We start from the raw sequence: 18,821 nt of genomic DNA on the forward strand, positions 1-18,821 counted from the left end.
TTATTTCAACACGTACCACCTACCTACGGTTCAGTCCATCTCAAGTACTCAAATAATTGTAAAGTTGGTTGCTTGAGCATTTTTAATTTTTCAGATTTCTTTGAGTGATTAACCAATAAACATTTTGTACATTCTTGTTCCTTCTTGTCCTAATGTAACGCTCAAGATTGCTCACAGTTCCACATTTAGGGTCAATGTATAATGGGAAGGGTCTTAGTCTTAATTTTTTAGGGGGTACTTATTAAGAATAGTGTGCATGCAGATCATTCCAGGGTTTTTTATTTTAAATTTTTATGAGGGCAAGACATTTTTGAAAGCAGCAGTAAATGACGAATGAGCTGTAGACACTTTCACCACAAAAGAACACCGCAGCTCTGTTTATGAGACTGTCCCACACGAGTCGAAGCTGTTCATTGCTTAACACCCTTGTTTTAAGGAAATGACCAGCCTAGCACCAATGACAGCTACAGAAGGCAGTGCAATAAACTGTCAGATAAATTTTGGGCACAATAAATAAATAAATAAATAAAATCCTGAAAGAAAGGTATTACTAAATAACTGCGTGAAAGTTATCAGTCCTAATGGAATAGTTTTTCTTTTGTATACGTGTTTATCCAGGCTGAAACGTCTGTCTGCAGACTTTAGTTTGAGCTGTTGAGTGTCCAGCAGAGAATAAACAGCTCCATCGAACGCATCATTTAACCGCTCTAACTCCTCAACACAGCAAATATTATGTACAGTGGATCTGTCAGATGTCAGAATGGATGTAAAGCCTCAACACACCACATTTGCATTCGTTGTATCGATGATTGAAGATAAAATGACCGGTGATTATTTTGATATTATAGCCTTTTTGTAAAAATATAAGCACCCTACATGTTAAAACCTGTACTGTTTCAAATAAACCATCATTGTTTATAAAATCAAACGACCGATTTTAAATTCTCCTGCATTACATACTTTTTGTTGCTGTTTTCCAAATCTATATTTATTAATATATAAGCACGGTTTTGTTTTGTTTTTTTAAAAAAAATGCTTTATCTGATATAACATCTGAGTACTGTTTGTACTGGATCGTTTTCCATGTTGTCATCTTGACTTTTCTCAAACAGGAAGCAGTGAGGTCGGGGGAAGTATTGCACACCACACGTCTGAGCTTCTTGGTCGTGAGATGAAACCGCACGCATTTTTACAAAGTACTGCAGTAGCTCACTTCCTTTCATAGTCGATCTTGCTGTGTTTTAAACAACAGACATTTTTCCAATTTACATGTAAGAAAATTGAAGAAAGAAGGAAAAAAAAAAAAAACACTGGTAAGATGGCTTGCAAATGGATCCTGAAGGTACTTATGATCGTCTTCAACAGTGCAATCTTTGTAAGTCACATTTTCTTGAATGCAATATATAAAATATGTTTGTTTGTTTTTTTTAATGGTGATCATTAATACAAATAGTTTTAGTTTGTTTATAATTACTATACATTACGAACTGAGACTGTCTGTTGAACGAATATACTGCCCAAGGTCAACCGCAGAGAGTGCACTAACAGTGAAACTGAAAAATAAGAGGTTAGGTCACAATTTATCCAAAACAGATCAAGATTGTTTTTGTCAAATATTAAACAGATAAACCAACATTTATTTTCAGTCATAAGCAGGGGAAACCTTGGTTTGTTTGGGTTTTTATTTTTATTTTTTATTTTTAATAAAAGCTACAGAAACATGTAAACAGCTGTTTTTATGGTGTGGTGATAAGAAAGATTTCAAATTTTATCTTCATCTATGTAATCAATTGCACAAACAGACAACTACATGCTAGTTACATTAGCCGTATTAAATATACCATACGTTTCTTACAGTGGAGACCGAAAACTCTGACAACACATTCCAATTATTTTATTTATAACTGGAAATAAACAGCAAAAGAACAACATTAAAACAGAGATTTAAAAAAAAAAAAAAAATTAAAGGAAAGAAAAGCAAATGTTCAATTCAATATTCAAGATTCTGCGTGATTTGTTGGTCACTGTTTAAATTTAAGCAAACTTGTGACACTTGTGAGTCCTTTGTACGAAAGCGTAGCTATTTCTTGAGATTGATCGCTTCCACTTCCACTCGTTTTGATTGATCATTAATCATCAGGTTTTACACAAATTTGTGGCGTCCATGCCAGCTAGAGTGCAAACCGTCATTAAAGCAAAAGGGAGACAAACTAGAAACATCTTCTTTAGCGTTCTCATACTTTTGGACCCCACTGTATTCTCCTGAGGGAACACATCAATCATGTCAACTCCTGGAGTCCAACCCTGAGGTGTGCACTGGACTGATGTTCTGCTACACCGTCTCTACACCACCCATCCAGTGCCCATTAAACAGAGGCCATATTGGTCGTGTATCCTGTCTAAAAAAAATTAAGATGAAACCTTAGATTCTGTGTGGATTACTGAAAGGTTAATGCTAATACAGAGAACTAATCCCAAACCTCCTTGAATCCCTCTCTGGGGCAGCCAGTTCTCCACCTTAACAGTGGTTACTGGCAGGTGACTATGGACCCAGAATGTAAGCCAAAGACTGCCTTCGTCACTCTGTCCGGGTTCTACCAGTTGAATGTCATGCCCTTTAGATTAAAAAATGCCCAGATGACACTCCAAAGACTGATAGAGATATTCCTTGGAGAGTTACGTGGAAGCATATGCTTCGTCTATATTGATGACATAATCATCCAATCAACCTCCATGGCCGAGCAGTTTCTCACCCTCCCCACTGTTCATCATCAGTTGCAAACAGCTGGCCTGACCATCAACCTGATAGAGAGTAAGTTTTACCTTCAGGAAATAACTTTCCTCAGTCATGTTCTGTACACCCAAATAAGGTCGAAGCCACCTATCCGTATCCTGTGGCACACCACATCATAGAGGTCCAGTGTTTCCTCAGATTAGTCAGCTGGTACCACCGGTTTGTACCAAACTTCTCCAGGATTGCTGAGTCTTTGAAAAAAGAAAGGGATATTCATTTCATTCATCATCACAGTGGTAAAAAGTCTTCTTTCGACAGCTGAAAGCGTGCCTCACATCACTTCTCATTCTCGGTCATGTCAAACTCCAACTTCCAGTCACTGTGTATACTGGTGCCAGCAACACTGGATTGGGTGTTGTATTGACACAGCAGAAAGACCTGGAGGAGGTGATCGCCTGTGCCAGTAGAACCTTAAACAAAACAGAAACAAATCATTCTGCAAATGAAAAAGAATGCCTTGCAGTAGTATGGGGTCTGGAAAGGTGGTAGAATTACCTGGAGCCCAAACTATTCACCATTGTCACAGACTATTCAGCACTGAGTAACCAGCTCCACTACAAACACCATCCGCCTCGTTAAAGTCACCAATTTTGTGATGGAGAACCATAAAAGAAGGCTTCAGTGCTGTGAAAAAGTATTGATTTCATCTACTGAATTCATCTCATACGAAGGTTTTAGATCTTCAAACTAAATACATCCTGAGTAAACACACAATACAGGTTTTTTCTATTGAAGCAAAAAAAAAGTTATCCAACACCTATCAACAATGTGAGAAACGAATTGCCTCATTACACTTAAAATCTGCAGCAATAACTGCAACCAAACACTTCCATTAACTTGAGATCAGTCTTTCACTGATTATATCATATTGTCTTGCTGCGTAATCCAGTCGCGCTTGAGTCTCAACTTACGGACTGAAGACCGGACATTCTCCTTTAGGATTTTCTGCCTGAATTATTTAATTCCGTTAATTTTATTTCGTTGAACAGAACAATATGTCTAAAATTTGAAGATGCTATGTGCTATTTTTTTGTGAAAAATCCTGTAGAAGTCCTCTGGTATAAGTCGATCTGCTTTACACGTCCTTGGATCCTAACATTTTTGTCCATTTTTCTTGGTCAAATTGTTGACGCTGGTTGTATTAGATAAAGACCACTGGTGAACAGCAAGTCTTGCCATAGATTCTCAATCATACTGAGGCCTGGGTTTTAGCTGGTTCTTGGTTTGAAACTACTGTAGTGTAGCTTAGCGCAAAAGTAGCTCGCTGAGGGTTACAGTAGCTCAGTGGTTAAGACGTTGGATTGCTGATCAGAAGGCTGTGAGTTGAAACCCCAGCACTGCCAAGCTGTTATTGCTGGGCCCTTGAGCAAGTCCCTGACCCTTCAACTAGTCAGATGTATGAATGTAAGTCAGTCTGGATAAGTGTGTATGCCAAAAAATGTAACTGCTTAGGGTTTTTGTCCTTTTGGAAGTCTCTCGCCCAGTGGAACATGTTTTTTTTTTAGGGTTGCCAGTTCCCCAATACTTGCTGTTAAAAAAAAAAGCATCAACAGAACATGATACCGCCACCATGCTTCGCACTGGGGATGGTGCTTTCTGTGAAATATATACACTACCAGTCAAAAGTTTAGACACACTCGTTCTTTATTTTTATTTTTATCTTTTCCGCATTTTATAATAATAATAATAATAATAATAATAATAATAATAATAAAGTCATCAACACTCAGGAGTAACACAAATGTGTCTGTGGGAATTGTGGTGTGATAAAAAATCCAAAATAAATCAAAATAATTTGATATTTTAGCATGTTCAAAGTAGAAGCCCTTTTGCCTAGAAATGTATTCTTGGCATTTTCTCGCCCGATTTCTTAAGGAATCCCCCTGAGATGTTTTTTAAACAGTATTAAAGGAGTTCCCACCTACCCTGGACACTTATTCGCTGCTTTTCAGAATATTTTGCTCCAAGTCGTCCATTTAAAAATATATTTTCTTGTAAATAAAATGTTAGTTTTCTAATGAAAGAAATGAATACGTTGGCACAATTATATTTTTGTTTACAACACCGATTTCACACATTTAATCATACACCTTCAGATCAAAAGATTTTTAAGATCATGAGAAACATATATATATATATATATATATATATATATATATATATATATATATATATATATATATATATATATATACACATTAAAGTAAGTAACTGTAGCTTACTTTTGTTTGCATTTACTTGGTGCTTTTTCTGGGTTTTACTCCCTCACTGCTTCCTGTAACTCCACAAAGTCCCCAGCTAGAATGATAGCTTCCTACACATCTCCTCTCTTTCACTTCTGTTTTCTCTGTATTTCTCCTCATATGGTCTCCAGTTAGCAGGACTTACAACTGTGGTCATCGGAGTTTTGGTCGAAATGAAAAGAAATCATATACTTCAAGTGCTGGGACACATTAAGAACGTTTCCCCCGAGATAGCACATCTGTCTAATGCTGGCTACCTGCTGATCGCTGTTGGGGCCGTACTCACTTTCATGGGCTTCCTGGGCTGCTGCGGAGCCTGCTGCGACAATAAGTGCATGCTCATGACTGTGAGTGACGTCTGACCTTTGGTTTTAGTCACTCTTTTCCGTGAAAAATCTGCTTCTTACCCCAAATGTAATCAGCCAGTCGAGACATGTTTCTTATCTGCTGTTTGGCAGTGGAGTGATGACGCTAATGAAGCTAACAGGTCTATCTCAGCCACAATCTCTTCAATACATACAAAGCCAATTTTTTTTACTTCACTGTTTTTTTTTTTTGTTTTGTTTTTTTTACTTCAAATGACATCATTGTGTTATGCAATTGAAATTTTAAACGAACAATTCGTAGCTCAAAGCTCAAACTGCACTACGGTAGGACGTAGAACCAGTTGTCCAAGATGGCTGCCCTGATAATATCCCAGTGTTCAGCTACATAGAAAAGCTTTGTTTATTTCTATACATTACATTTTGTTTTTGTGTGACACTAAACATACAACCTCTTGGCCTGTCGATTACATTTGGAGTATGGAACGATTGTTTTTTTTTTGTTCACGAAGGCATTCCTTTAAGAACACATATGCTTCACTGGATCTATTTTGATGTTTATGTCTAATGTGACATGTCCTTACAGTTTTTCATCATCATCCTCATTTTGTTTGTCGTGGAGGTGGTTTCAGCTATATACATTCTGCTTTACCAGTCTAAGGTAAGAACAATGATCCTGAATATATAGCAAATTATTGTGTACACATAAGCATACAGTATGATATGTCCAACTGGCCAGTTGAAAACTGTATCTAGGTCACGGGTCCCCAGTATCAGTCCCCAGAGGTGTGCTGGACAGATTTGAATCCCAGTCTCACCTGTTGACGAAAGAATTCGGACTAATTCCAGGTTATTATTCTTAACTGCACATGTCTACAATATTTCCCAGGTGGCCTTTCTTTATCCAGTGAGCTTCATATCTGACCACCTGCGCTCGCATCTTTTATATTGGGTCCATCGGGATCCCGGGAGATCTCTGGGGATCTACTCTAGACACCTGTACTCTAGACCTTATGCTGTTCCATATAGTTTGTCTTTTTAATAAATGTCATAATTAACTTATAATTTGGGTCCTTTTTTTGTACAAATGCATGAACATTAGCTGCGATTATGCAACAGAATAACACTGTTATAGCAGGTTCATTTTTATGAATAGATTCATGATATTTCAAGAAATTTCCACTATCTAAGTATCAGTTACTATAAAGCTATATTTACAAAAAAAAAAAACAAAAAAAAAAAAACACTTACATGCTTAAAATTCCCCTAGGTGTCCAGACTGGGCAATTTTCCATGATGTCTACTTCCTTAATTTATTATCAATTCAGGTTAATAGTGCTAATTTCACATTTCTAGGCAAAGTGCTGACCTCAGAGTTACATTTAATGCTTTTTTTACTCTGTGGTTAGTGTTAGACCATGGACAGTTACGAAACTTGAAAGAGCCTCTTAGTAAAGACAGGCGGAAGTGAACTTTTTTTTTTAATATGAGCAGTTAATTGCCACATACAGTGACAAGCATAACTGACAAAAATGCTCAAAAAGAGTACACCAGGTCAGCTACATATATATATATATATATATATATATATATATATATATATATATATAGTAAATGGGAAATTTGTTGTAACAATTAACCCGGAAACATCATTAACTTTTTCCTCAGGTGAAGGAAACGCTGGAAAAAATTAGTGAAGAATTTGCCAAGAAGATCAAGGAAGACTACGGTTCAAAGGACGTCTTCACTAAAACGTGGAATGAGACGATGACTCTGGTACGGTATCATAATCAACGGGATTACACATGCATTTCAATTGAGGGAGCGCAAACTTTTTACTATTTCACACAGCAACTGTATCTAATATGGATAACCAATTTAATTATGCTACGGTAACAGACCTAAAGCTGGTGTGGTGAGACCCGGGAGGATGATACTATATTAATACTGATTTTAAAATTTCAGGGAATAATTGAGTACACCACCCTGGGAATTCCACCCGGGGAAATATTTGATAGAGCACAAACTAGCCCTAGGTCACACAGGTTTATTTCACCAACGACGGCAAGAGACATGGGTCCAGTATAAAACTAGAAACACTTGATTTTACATGACCAAAAACATTAACATGTAGAACAATGAAGAAACAAAACACACCGATTTTTGACCATCCACATAAAAGATTAAGGCCTTAACACTAAAATCTAATCATAGATTCTAGAAGAATTAATGCATATAAATACATATATGCCAACGCTGTCAATACATCACAAAACACATTTGACTTTTTTCTGTTTATTTATTTTCTGCATCTTTAGCCAATTTGTGGCAGGACAGCTCCCTATTAACTGCTACCTCCTTTATATTTATCAAATAAACATTCTTTATTTTTGCCATTAATTAGGTTTAATCCTTTGGTTCATTGGAAATGGGTCCAATTTACCGTCAAGTAACCAGAATCAGTGTGTGATCCGAGGCGTTCCTTAACTTTCACACTTCATAATTAGCTTCAGACGTTTAGAGTTTGTAGAGTTTTAGAGCGCTTTTACCTTTACCCAAGTCGCTAGTAAAGGTGTGTTTTTACTTTTACTTAAGGAAAGATTTACTTCTATTACCTCCGATTAGTAGCTACATATGGACAAAACTAGTTTCTAATCTGCTTGAATGAGCATGATGTCCCAGGTTAGAGTGCTTCTCTTAATTAAACAATATTATTGTATTATATAACTGTATTATTGTTGATTCTGAAAATAAGTGCCATAATTTTAAGGTTTGTGTGTATATGTGTGTGTGTGTGTGTGTGTGTGTGTGTGTGTGTGTGAATGCTCTCGTAGCTGACATGCTGTGGATTCAACAACTACACCGACTTCACTGGCTCTGCATATGTAAACCGCACCTCACTGTACCCCCAGTTCTGCTGCTCGCCTGAACGATCTCTACAGTGTAATGAAAGAAATGCAGCTTCACAGGTACACCTCCTGAGTCCACTCCTGGAGTCTGATTACAAACCTATTCATACTCTATAACCTTTATATTCACCACAGACAATTTCAAGGCTTTTCTTTTTTTAGACCTCTTAATGAGGGAGATATCATTTACGGTGGCAAAACCTATCCATCTTTGTCCTTTTGATATCGTCATGTCATTTCCTTTGCAGAATGTGCAAGGCTGTCTGGATGCTGTGGTGAATTTGGTGAAGAGTAACTCTGCTTTGCTAGGGGCCGTGGCTATTTGTGTCGCTGCTATAGAGGTATTGAAACACCCACACTGGGCACAATGCAGATGAATATGTTCACAGGAAACTAATGTACACGACGCTGGATTAGAGACAAATGTAGCACCGTGTCCTTTCCCAAATTTGGCACAAAGCCACATGATGGATGCGACTGCCAGGGTCATTCAACCCAAACATGCCAACTGTCACGGGTCGTACATGGAAATTTGTCTATATATTACGTTTAATGCTTATATTGTGTTTTCTCTCTGTCTTTTTTAGGTTGCTGCAATGATCGTGTCCCTGATACTGTATAATAGCAATGATTAAATCCGGAAACCTGCAGGAGGTTTTTTTTTTTTTGGACATTTTTTAGTACAATCTTGTATATTTCATTAATAAATTTGTAAACACAAAATTTATGCAAAAATTTTTTTAAAAAATTTTTAAAAATGGGGCAAATACAGTTCTATAGGCCAGTGAATTTTTTGCATAAGTTTTGTGTTTACAAATCTGTTCAGTAATATTGGCACCCTTGGTAAATATGAGCAAAGAAGCCTGTGAAGTATTGTCTTTATTGTTTAACCTTTTGATCTTTTGTTTAAAAAAAATAAAAATAAAATATATATATATAAAAATCCACATAAATACTCTGCTCTCGTGGATATCAAACAATTGCAAACAAAACACAGGTTTGTAAAAAAAAAAAAAAAAATTTGTTAAATATAGGTCTGCAACAATTGTTGGCACCCCTATGAATTCCTATAAGAATTTTTTTTTTTTTCAAGTATATTCTCATTGATATTTGACATTTTTTTAGTACACCTGGGTGACTAGGACTAGTCATTCATAACAATGGGTAAGACCAAGGAATATAGCTGTGATGTGTGGGAAATGGTTATATATATATGTGTGTGTGTGTGTGTGTGTGTGTGTGTGTGTGTGTGTGTGTGTGTGTGTGTGTGTGTGTGTGTGTGTACTGTATATTGTATTTCTTCATGTGTACCTTTTTGTTTTAAGCAATTATGTATTATTTTTCTGCTTTTTCATCCCTTCAGTGTTTGCTTTACATGCTAAAATCATGCATGGTCAGTCATTTGAGCGGTGTTCCATTCAAGTTTAACAGCTATTAATCAGGAAGTATACTGTAAGTCTGATCGAGCTGAAGTTAGGTATACTCCATTGCCATGCTAATCTGTAAGTGAACTTCTAATGGTGGCTGGGTTACTTGTGAACATGGCCACCATCAGCCAATCAGCTTTCAGCAGGAATTTCCCTGTATTAACACGAAGCGACCACTGACTGGTTTCATAAGTCACACTTTAACTTAATTGTGTCATTTCACATCCTGTGCAACAAACAATGGTGAGATGTTGCATACATACTATATATATATATATATATATATATATATAGAGAGAGAGATGTGTGTGCCAGATAATTGTAACATTTAAGAACCTTTTGCATCCACTGCAGTTATTGGTACTCCCACTTTTGGTGACCAACACCCCACCCCACCCCCCGCTTCCCCCCCAGCCTGAAAGGCCTGCACAATTATTTCCATATTGCAACATGTTACTTTTTGTTTGATGCATATTTGTTTATTTTTAAGCTGACTATGGACGTTATTAAAGTTACTGTTATTGACTAAACCATGTTTTATATATTATAATAAAACATTGGTTTTTTTGCTATGGCTCTATTGAAAAAAAAAATGCATTAAACAAAAATGAAAAAAAAAAAAAAGGCTCTTTGGTGAAAAAGGTTCCCGACCCCTGCTTTATTGAGCAGCTATACACAAAAATGACCCAGATTCTTGGCTTTGACAATTTAATAAAACAGTTAACAGAGCTAGTAAACGTTGCTAATTAATTAATCCTTTGTGTATGTTCATTTCAACTGCAGTGATGATTTGGCATAGTGAGTAGTGTTGGTTTGAGTTTCAAGGATTCTTGGTTCAAGCCTCACTTTTGGTTACTTATGTAGCATTTGACTGTTCCTCCAGGGCCTGTGCGGGTTTCCTCCAGGTTCTCCAGTTTTCTCCCACCTCTTGAAAATATGTCACTTAATGGTTTAGCTAATGGTCTGACTTGTGAGACTACCGCAACTCTGACCAGGACAAATATGTCTCTGAAGATGACTAAATAAATTAAGTATTTCACTATGATTCCGATGACCAGACTGAGATATAAGGAATACTAAAACCTAAGGTTTGAGCAATGGGCTACTCAATAGTGGTTTTTGGATGAATCCCTTAGAAGAGAAACGTGTAACGAAATATAGTGTTCATCAAATTTCCATGATATCAGTGTTAAGATGTGCATTTAATAAAACATGCAGTGAACAACTCTGTTCCACACGTCGTTGGCAGCCATGAAAGCAGTGGAGCTTCCCCATGTACTGTACTAAATCTTAATTTAACCCCCGAGACTTACAGACATAGATCTTTTAAAATAGACTGCATTCTGAAAGCTTATTTTTAAGTATGCATAAATAACATTTTCGTATGCATACTTAAGATTCTAGTAGGTTTTTTTGTTGTTGTTGTTAGTATGCATACTTAAGATTCTAGTAGTTTTTTGGATTCTAGTATTTTATTTTTTTGTAAGTATGCATACTTAAAATTCTAGTAGTTTTTGTTAGTATGCATACTTAAGATTCTAGTGGAGTTTTTTTTGGATTCTAGTAGTTTTTTTGTTAGTATGCATACTTAAGATTCTAGTGTTTTTTTTTATTCTAGTAGTTTTTTTTGTAAGCATGCATATTAAAATTCTAGTAGTTTTTTGTTGTTGTTGTTAGTATGCATACTTAAGATTCTAGTAGTTTTTTTGGATTCTAGTAGTTTTTTTTGTAAGTATGCATACTTAAAATTCTAGTAGTTTTTTTGTTAGTATGCATACTTAAGATTCTAGTAGTTTTTTTGGATTCTAGTAGTTTTTTTTGTAAGTATGCATACTTAAGATTCTAGTGGGGTTTTTTTGTTAGTATGCATGCTTAAAATTCTAGTAGTTTTTTGTTAGTATGCATACTTAAAATTCTAGTAGTTTTTTTGTTAGTATGCATACTTAAGATTCTAGTGGGGTTTTTTTTGGATTCTAGTAGTTTTTTGTTAGTATGCATACTTAAGATTCTAGTAGTTTTTTTGGATTCTAGTAGTTTTTTTTGTAAGTATGCATACTTAAGATTCTAGTGGGGTTTTTTTGTTAGTATGCATGCTTAAAATTCTAGTAGTTTTTTGTTAGTATGCATACTCAAAATTCTAGTAGTTTTTTTGTTAGTATGCATACTTAAGATTCTAGTGGGTTTTTTTTGTTAGTATGCATGCTTAAAATTCTAGTAGTTTTTTTGGATTCTAGTAGTTTTTTTGTAAGTATGCATACTTAAGATTCTAGTAGTTTTTTTTGTTAGTATGCATACTTAAGATTCTAGTAGTTTTTTTTGTTAGTATGCATACTTAAAATTCTAGTAGTTTTTTTGTTAGTATGCATACTTAAGATTCTAGTGGGGTTTTTTTTGTTAGTATGCATACTTAAGATTCTAGTGGGGTTTTTTTTTTGGATTCTAGTAGTTTTTTGTAAGTATGCATACTTAAGATTCTAGTAGTTTTTTTTGGATTCTAGTAGTGCATACTTAAGATTCTAGTAGTTTTTTTTGGATTCTAGTAGTTTTTTTGTAAGTATGCATACTTAAAATTCTAGTAGTTTTTTGTTAGTATGCATACTTAAGATTCTAGTGGGTTTTTTTTATTCTAGTAGTTTTTTGTAAGTATGCATACTTAAGATTCTAGTGTTTTTTTTTGTTGTTGTTGTTAGTATGCATACTTAAGATTCTAGTGTTTTTGTTGTTGTTGTTGTTAGTATGCATACTTAAGATTCTAGTAGTTTTTTTGGATTCTAGTATGTTTTTTGTAAGTATGCATACTTAAGATTCTAGTAGTTTTTTTTTGTTAGTATGCATACTTAAGATTCTAGTGGGGTTTTTTTGGATTCTAGTAGTTCTTTTTCTAAGTATGCATACTTAAGATTCTAGTATTTTTTTGGATTCTAGTAGTTTTTTTGTTAGTATGCATACTTAAGATTCTAGTATTTTTTTGGATTCTAGTAGTTCTTTTTCTAAGTATGCATACTTAAGATTCTAGTATTTTTTTGGATTCTAGTAGTTTTTTTGTTAGTATGCATACTTAAGATTCTAGTATTTTTTTGGATTCTAGTAGTTTTTTGTTAGTATGCATACTTAAGATTTTAGTGGTTTTTTTTTGGATTCTAGTAGTTTTTTTTGGAAGTATGCATACTTAAGTTTCTAGTAGGGTTTTTTTGGATTCTAGTAGTTTTTTTTGTAAGTATGCATACATAAGATTCTAGTAGTTTTTTTGGATTCTAGTAGTTTGTTTTTTTATTTGTAAGTATGCATACTTAAGGTTCTAGTAGTTTTTTGTTAGTATTTGTATATATTTTTGTACCATGTACGTTTTATGTTTCTATGCTTAAACACTTCTTTGTATTAGTAGATCAGGGTTAAATGTTGGGTAAGTTAGTGTTTTTTTACGGGCTGAAATTAGAAATAAAGATGTAATTTGTGAAGAGTTTCATTCGTTGCTGGATTAGCACACACAGCCCACCTAAGAGACTGTTCAGTGATAATGGTGGAGAGTTGAACAACGAGGAAATAAGGGCCATGGCAGAAAAGTTCAACATTGAGGTAAAGACCACAGCAGCATATAGTCCCTGAAGCAAATGGTCTTTTAGAGAGACACAATCAGACCCTCACAGAAATACTGATGAAAGTTTAAAAAAAAAAAAAAAAAAAAAGACAATAAATATGACTGGAAAACTGCCCTAGATTGGGCATTGATGGCAAAAAAGTCCATGCACAATGTATATGGATTTAGATATCAACTTGTGTTTGGATAAAATCCAAATCTACCCTCAATCTACCAAATCTACCAAGAGTTGTTATGGCAGTCACATGTCAGAAGGTGAACTCCATAGATATCAAAGCTGCTTTTCTACAGGTAAGAGAGTTGATTAGAAATGTCTACATTTACCCTCCTCTAGAAATGCACTGCAAAGGAACCCTGTGGAAGTTGAACAAATATGTGTATGGTTTGGTAGATGCCTCTCTGTACTGGTACAACAAGCTCAAAGATACTATGCAGCAGCTGGGAGGTCACGTGTCACCGGTTGACCCTGCAGTGTTCTACTGGCTGAATGATGGTGGTGAGTTGACTGGTTTCTTGCCTCTCACAGTGATGATTTTTTTTTTTTGTGGGGTGGTTCTAAAACATTTTCCTCTTTGGACATCCCACACTGGAAAACTGCTTTCCAAGATGGACATGAAGAGCACAACAGCTTCAGTTATGTACAGGAGGAATGGAAATCTCTTCTGGAAATGGAGAGATACATGTACACCAAAGCACATATATAAAGAGTCTTCAGCCCATTGTTATAGATCCGGACAGAGCTGTGCAACGTAAGGCTCCACTGACAGACCGTGAGACTGACATGCTGAGGTCTAAGATCTCGCAAACAAGCTTATCAGAAAACTAAAGTCAGGGGAAGTGACTCTAAAATTTCAGAAACTGGGAAATCTTCCAGATGGTGGTACTCAAGGCCATCTAATCTTGTTGATGGGAGAAGATGGAAAATTCTCACCTATCTCTTGGCAGTCTAAGAGAATCAGAAGAGTTGGCAGGAGAAACTTTGGTGCTTGCTGATGACATTGATAATGGGAACTGGTTTTCTGCACTCTACTCAGAAATAAAAACCGGCGACAGCAACAGATTGAGCAATTTGCCAATTATTTGTGTAACTGACAATCATTAGCACCGCCCAACAGGAAGTCTGCCATTCTGGATTTTGTGAAAACTGCAATTGGTGAACTTTTACATTTTTGATATCTCGAACGGTTTGTCTTATAATACTTCAAGAATTGTAACAACGTTCATTTACAGGACGTGAGGCTATATCTCAGCAACGACCGTGAATATTTTACAACAGTTCTGAATATCACAGGAACTCTGATATTCAAACCCATTGTGTGAAAATGTGTGGAACTACAAATCATTCTTCAATCCCTTTGCCTATTATTATGGCTCTGCTTTCCTGTCACTTCTTATGAAATAACCACGCGTCTGTGAATGTGCGGCTCACTGAGTCGGGGTGCTTGGCCCCCCAAAAGATGCTGCTCGCAGCTTTAATTTACCGCAAGACTCGTCTGTTCTGATACTTTTGCTCGCCTAAAAATCAGGTGGTCTGATACAGAAGGTTCTATGTTTTATATTGTTGAACACATCTAGGTGTAAACACCAGGAAATAAAACGCTGGAATCCTAAACTCTCGTCTCATCTCCGTCTTTTCATCTCAAAACCATATGTGTTTGGTGTACAGCACAAACAAATAAATTGGCCTTGCCGTTCCAGTTGTTTCATAGGGAACGGTGTGTGCTGCCCTAGCAAGTATGCAATTATACAATCCAATCATGTGGCTTGGCTTAAAACCATTCATGGTTTAACACGCTACTTTTAGAGACATAACAAGCCTAACACTGATGAAAGCTGCACAAAGCAGTGCAGTAAACGGACAGGTCATGCTGCACACGAAAATTTAAAAAAAAAAAAAGAGAGAGAAAGGTTTTATTTAATAACTTAGTAAAGTTGCCAGTCTTCGCTTTCATCCTTCTCAGTCTTTCATCGCCGTCTAACGTATCATTTAACCGCTCTAACGTCTAAACAGAACAAATATTACGCACAGTTGATGGATTTACATGATCACAACGTTTGGATTCAACGAACTGTTGATGATAAAATGCTGAGAGTTTACTCAATTACATGCATGGCTCATGTTTTGTAAACATCTGCACAATTCAAATTGAATTATCACTGCTTATGAAATAAAATATTTTGTCCTGTTTTCCAAATCTAATTTTATGATTTAAAAAAAATTTTTTTACACGCTTCACTGGTTTAAAATCGGAGTACTGCTTGTATTGTATTGTCTTCTATGGTGTAATCTTGACTATAATATGGACCTTTTCTTGGAAATCATACAGGAAGGATTGAGCTCAGGGGAACTAGATTATTTTACCGGTCTGATCTTCTTGGTTGTGCAAACGCAGAACCTTTGACACAGCAAACATTTTACGATGAACTGGAATAGCTTATTTCCTTTCACAGTTGGGTTTGCATTGTGCGTTTGAAACAACAGACAGTTTTGTGTTGGAAATTGTGACGGTTACTCTGCAAGCAGTTTGTGTTCATTCCTAATTCCTCATTTCTTACTTTGCAGCATATGCTTTTTTTTTCTTTCTTTTTTTAAGCACTTTATTTGTCTACAATGCCAATTGGGGCTGATTCACTTCCACAACATGGTGAAAAGTGGTATCTGCAGGATTTAGCGTGCTTCCCTATCTCGTATATTTTACCGCGATACTAGTTATTATAAACAAAATCTCTTACCTTTGATAGGTGGCCACCTGTCCATGCAGTTTGTCTGCATGAGTCTTCCACCCTCTTGGCTCCTTTCCAATCCTGCCAACATCACCAATTTTATGTCGTGGAATCTCTTCAGCAAAAAGGTAAACACTTCTCAGAGGCTTGCGGTCTTGATGTCAAAAGGTAGACTTTTATTGTTCAAACAAAAAGTCGAGTTGATCTGCTGAAGATCTGACGGAAGCTGTCAAGAGATACACAAGCTCATAGGGAGGTCAGAAAGGGCCTCATTTCGAGTGAGGTGTGGTTAGAAATTGACTCGTGTGCACCTTTTTGCACGTACATGCTTGCTATAAAAAAACCCCCCTGAGAACTCTGCTCGGGACTCCTGAGACTTGTGTATGTGAGACCTTTCTGCAGGAAGCAATAAAACCTCCTGCCTGTTCCAAGGCTGCCGCATGCACTGTTCATTTTCGAGAATTTTACAGAACAGTTTGTTAAATTTACACTTGGTTTTCAGGAGAACTAAAAAAAAAAAAACCACTGGTAAGATGACTCGCAAAGGAATCCTGAAGAAACTAATGTTCCGTCGAGCCACACATGATTTTATAGAGATGCCGGTGATCCTGACCCTTTCTGCTCTCCGGACCTGCCTGATCCGTTCGGATGCCCTACCTCTGGATGGAGCCCTCATCAACTGGAGGCTACAGATGTGAGATTGACGAGGACGGTACCGCTTGAAGTACCATAGAAATGGTTTTGGACCTCAATTCCACATGGATGTTCTCGCTGCGGTCGCTGGGACTACAGTTCCTGCGATGGCCTCGGGACTGCGATTACAACATACAGTTTTACTCTCGGGTCTCCTTTAGTGAACAGTGGACTAGTTCAACAAACAGACTTCATATAAAAACCATACTGAACTTTCTTTTACTTTCACACTATCCGGTGTGACCCAGATGAGGACGGGTTCCCTTCGGACTCCGGTTCCTCTCAAGCTTCCTTCCTCTTAACATCTCAGGGAGTTTTTCCTCACCACCGTCACCACCGGCTCGCTCAATAGGGATAAATTCACACACTTAAAATCTCCATCCTGTGTTTATATGTTTCTGTAAAGCTGCTCTGAGACACAACGTCCATTGTTAAAGGCGCTCTACAAATAAAATTGAAATAAAATTAAACCACATTAATACAATGCAGAAAACGTTGATTTTTGTTGTTGTTGAACGATGATCATTAATACAGATATATAGTATTAACAGTTTTAGTATTTAAAGTGTATTAATATTAAGATCAGGCCCAAGTGTGTTTATAATTACTGTACATTAAGAAGTGAGACTGTCTGTTTGATGAATGTACTGTCCAAGGTAAACCGCAGAGAGTACACGAACAGTAAAACAAATCTGTAAAAAGTTGAATTCTACACCACATTTTCTCCAAAGCAGGAAAAGATTTGTTTTTGTCAAATATTAAAACGGATAAACCGACATCTCTTTTCAGTCACAGTCAGGGATTAGAATGAATAAAGCTTCTGAAACCTTGGTTTATGTGAACAGCTGTTTTTATGGTGTGCTCCTGAGAAAGATGGCTAATTTAACTTTGTGAACAAATACATGTAAGTGTTTCCATGTACTCAGTCACACAGACATATAGCCACAAGCTAGTTACACTAACTGGACTAAATATACCGATATATACATTTCTAATCGTACAAGGAAATCTCTTTTCTTACGATATACATTTCTTATAGTAAGGTCCAAAAGAGACGACATTCCAGTTCTTTAATTTATAACTGGAAATATTGGATCTTGAAATTTTTTTTCCAGGCCAAATTGACGAAGCTCTATCGTATTAGATTGAAAGCATCGATGAACGGTCTTGCCAACTATGATTCTCAATCGTAGGTCTGGGATTTGACTGGTTCTTAGGCAGCTTAGGCAGTATGCTTAGGGTTGTTGTCCCGTTGGACGTCTTGTCCAGCGGAACAGATTTTCTTCTAGGACTGCCCTGTATTTGACTTCATCTCGTCCTTAATCCTGCGCAGTTTCCGAATACTTGCTGATGAAGAGCATCCGCAGAACATGATACTACCACCACCATGCTTCGCAGTGCGGATGGTGTTTTCTGGGTGATTAGGAGCGCTGGGTTTATGATAAATGTAGCACTCAAGTTCCATTATTGTTTCATCAGACTGGAGAACATTTTTTTCAACACATTTGCTCAACCTCTCCATACAGGATGTCATACGGTTCATCACACTTCCATGGAGTCCAGCTTTGTGTCCAGGCTGTAAACAGATACTTCCATCTGAACTGTGGAGATCTCTAGCAGCTTCAGGGTTTTCCTTGGCATCTTGGTTGCTTCTCTAACGGATACTGATACTCCTGCTCCTTACGTAGTAACGGACATTTGACATACAGCCTTCTCATAATGGGTTTCATTTTGATCTGTGGGAAGTTTTTTTCAATATGGAATATTGTTTGTCGTGGAGGTGGTTGCAGCAGTATACATTCTGCTTTACCAGAATATGATCCTGAATATATAGTAGATTATTGCGTACAGTTAAGCGTCCCATTGCAAACTGTATCTAGATCACTGGTCTCTAGTATCTATCCCCAGAGGTGTGCTGGACAGATTTTAATCCCAGTCTCACCTGCTTACGAAAGAATTCTTTGTTATTTTCAGCTGTACAATTTCAAGGCTTTTCCTTTTCCTGAATCTGCTGATCTGGTTCAGGGTTAGACCTCTTAATGAGGGTGATATAATTTATGGTGGCAAAACCTTTTCCTTTGCAGCGTGTGGGTAGCTGTTTCGATGCTGT

The 18,821-nt window shown here is 36.6% G+C and overlaps 1 protein-coding gene and 1 long non-coding RNA gene across 3 annotated transcripts; one reads left to right on the plus strand and one right to left on the minus strand.

Moving 5' to 3' along the window:
* Positions 1–1,135: 1,135 nt before the first annotated feature.
* Positions 1,136–10,226, plus strand: LOC108258966 (tetraspanin-1). The gene is made up of 7 exons (XM_017458037.3): positions 1,136–1,375; positions 5,169–5,384; positions 5,947–6,021; positions 7,029–7,136; positions 8,195–8,329; positions 8,518–8,610; positions 8,857–10,226. Exons 1-7 carry the CDS (start codon positions 1,319–1,321, stop codon positions 8,902–8,904), a joined length of 732 nt encoding a protein of 243 aa, XP_017313526.1. The 5' UTR covers positions 1,136–1,318; the 3' UTR covers positions 8,905–10,226.
* Positions 2,250–16,415, minus strand: LOC108258968 (uncharacterized). 2 transcript variants are annotated; one of them, XR_001810786.3, is made up of 3 exons: positions 16,028–16,415; positions 3,070–3,204; positions 2,250–2,985 (listed from the first exon to the last, which is right to left on the minus strand). It is a non-coding gene; the product is annotated as an uncharacterized LOC108258968 (long non-coding RNA). The 2 variants fall into 2 exon arrangements; XR_008393491.1 differs by having other exon boundaries at positions 3,070–3,418.
* Positions 16,416–18,821: the final 2,406 nt, after the last annotated feature.

The sequence above is a fragment of the Ictalurus punctatus genome, chromosome 26, assembly GCF_001660625.3.
Source record: "Ictalurus punctatus breed USDA103 chromosome 26, Coco_2.0, whole genome shotgun sequence".
Taxonomy (NCBI): domain Eukaryota; kingdom Metazoa; phylum Chordata; class Actinopteri; order Siluriformes; family Ictaluridae; genus Ictalurus; species Ictalurus punctatus.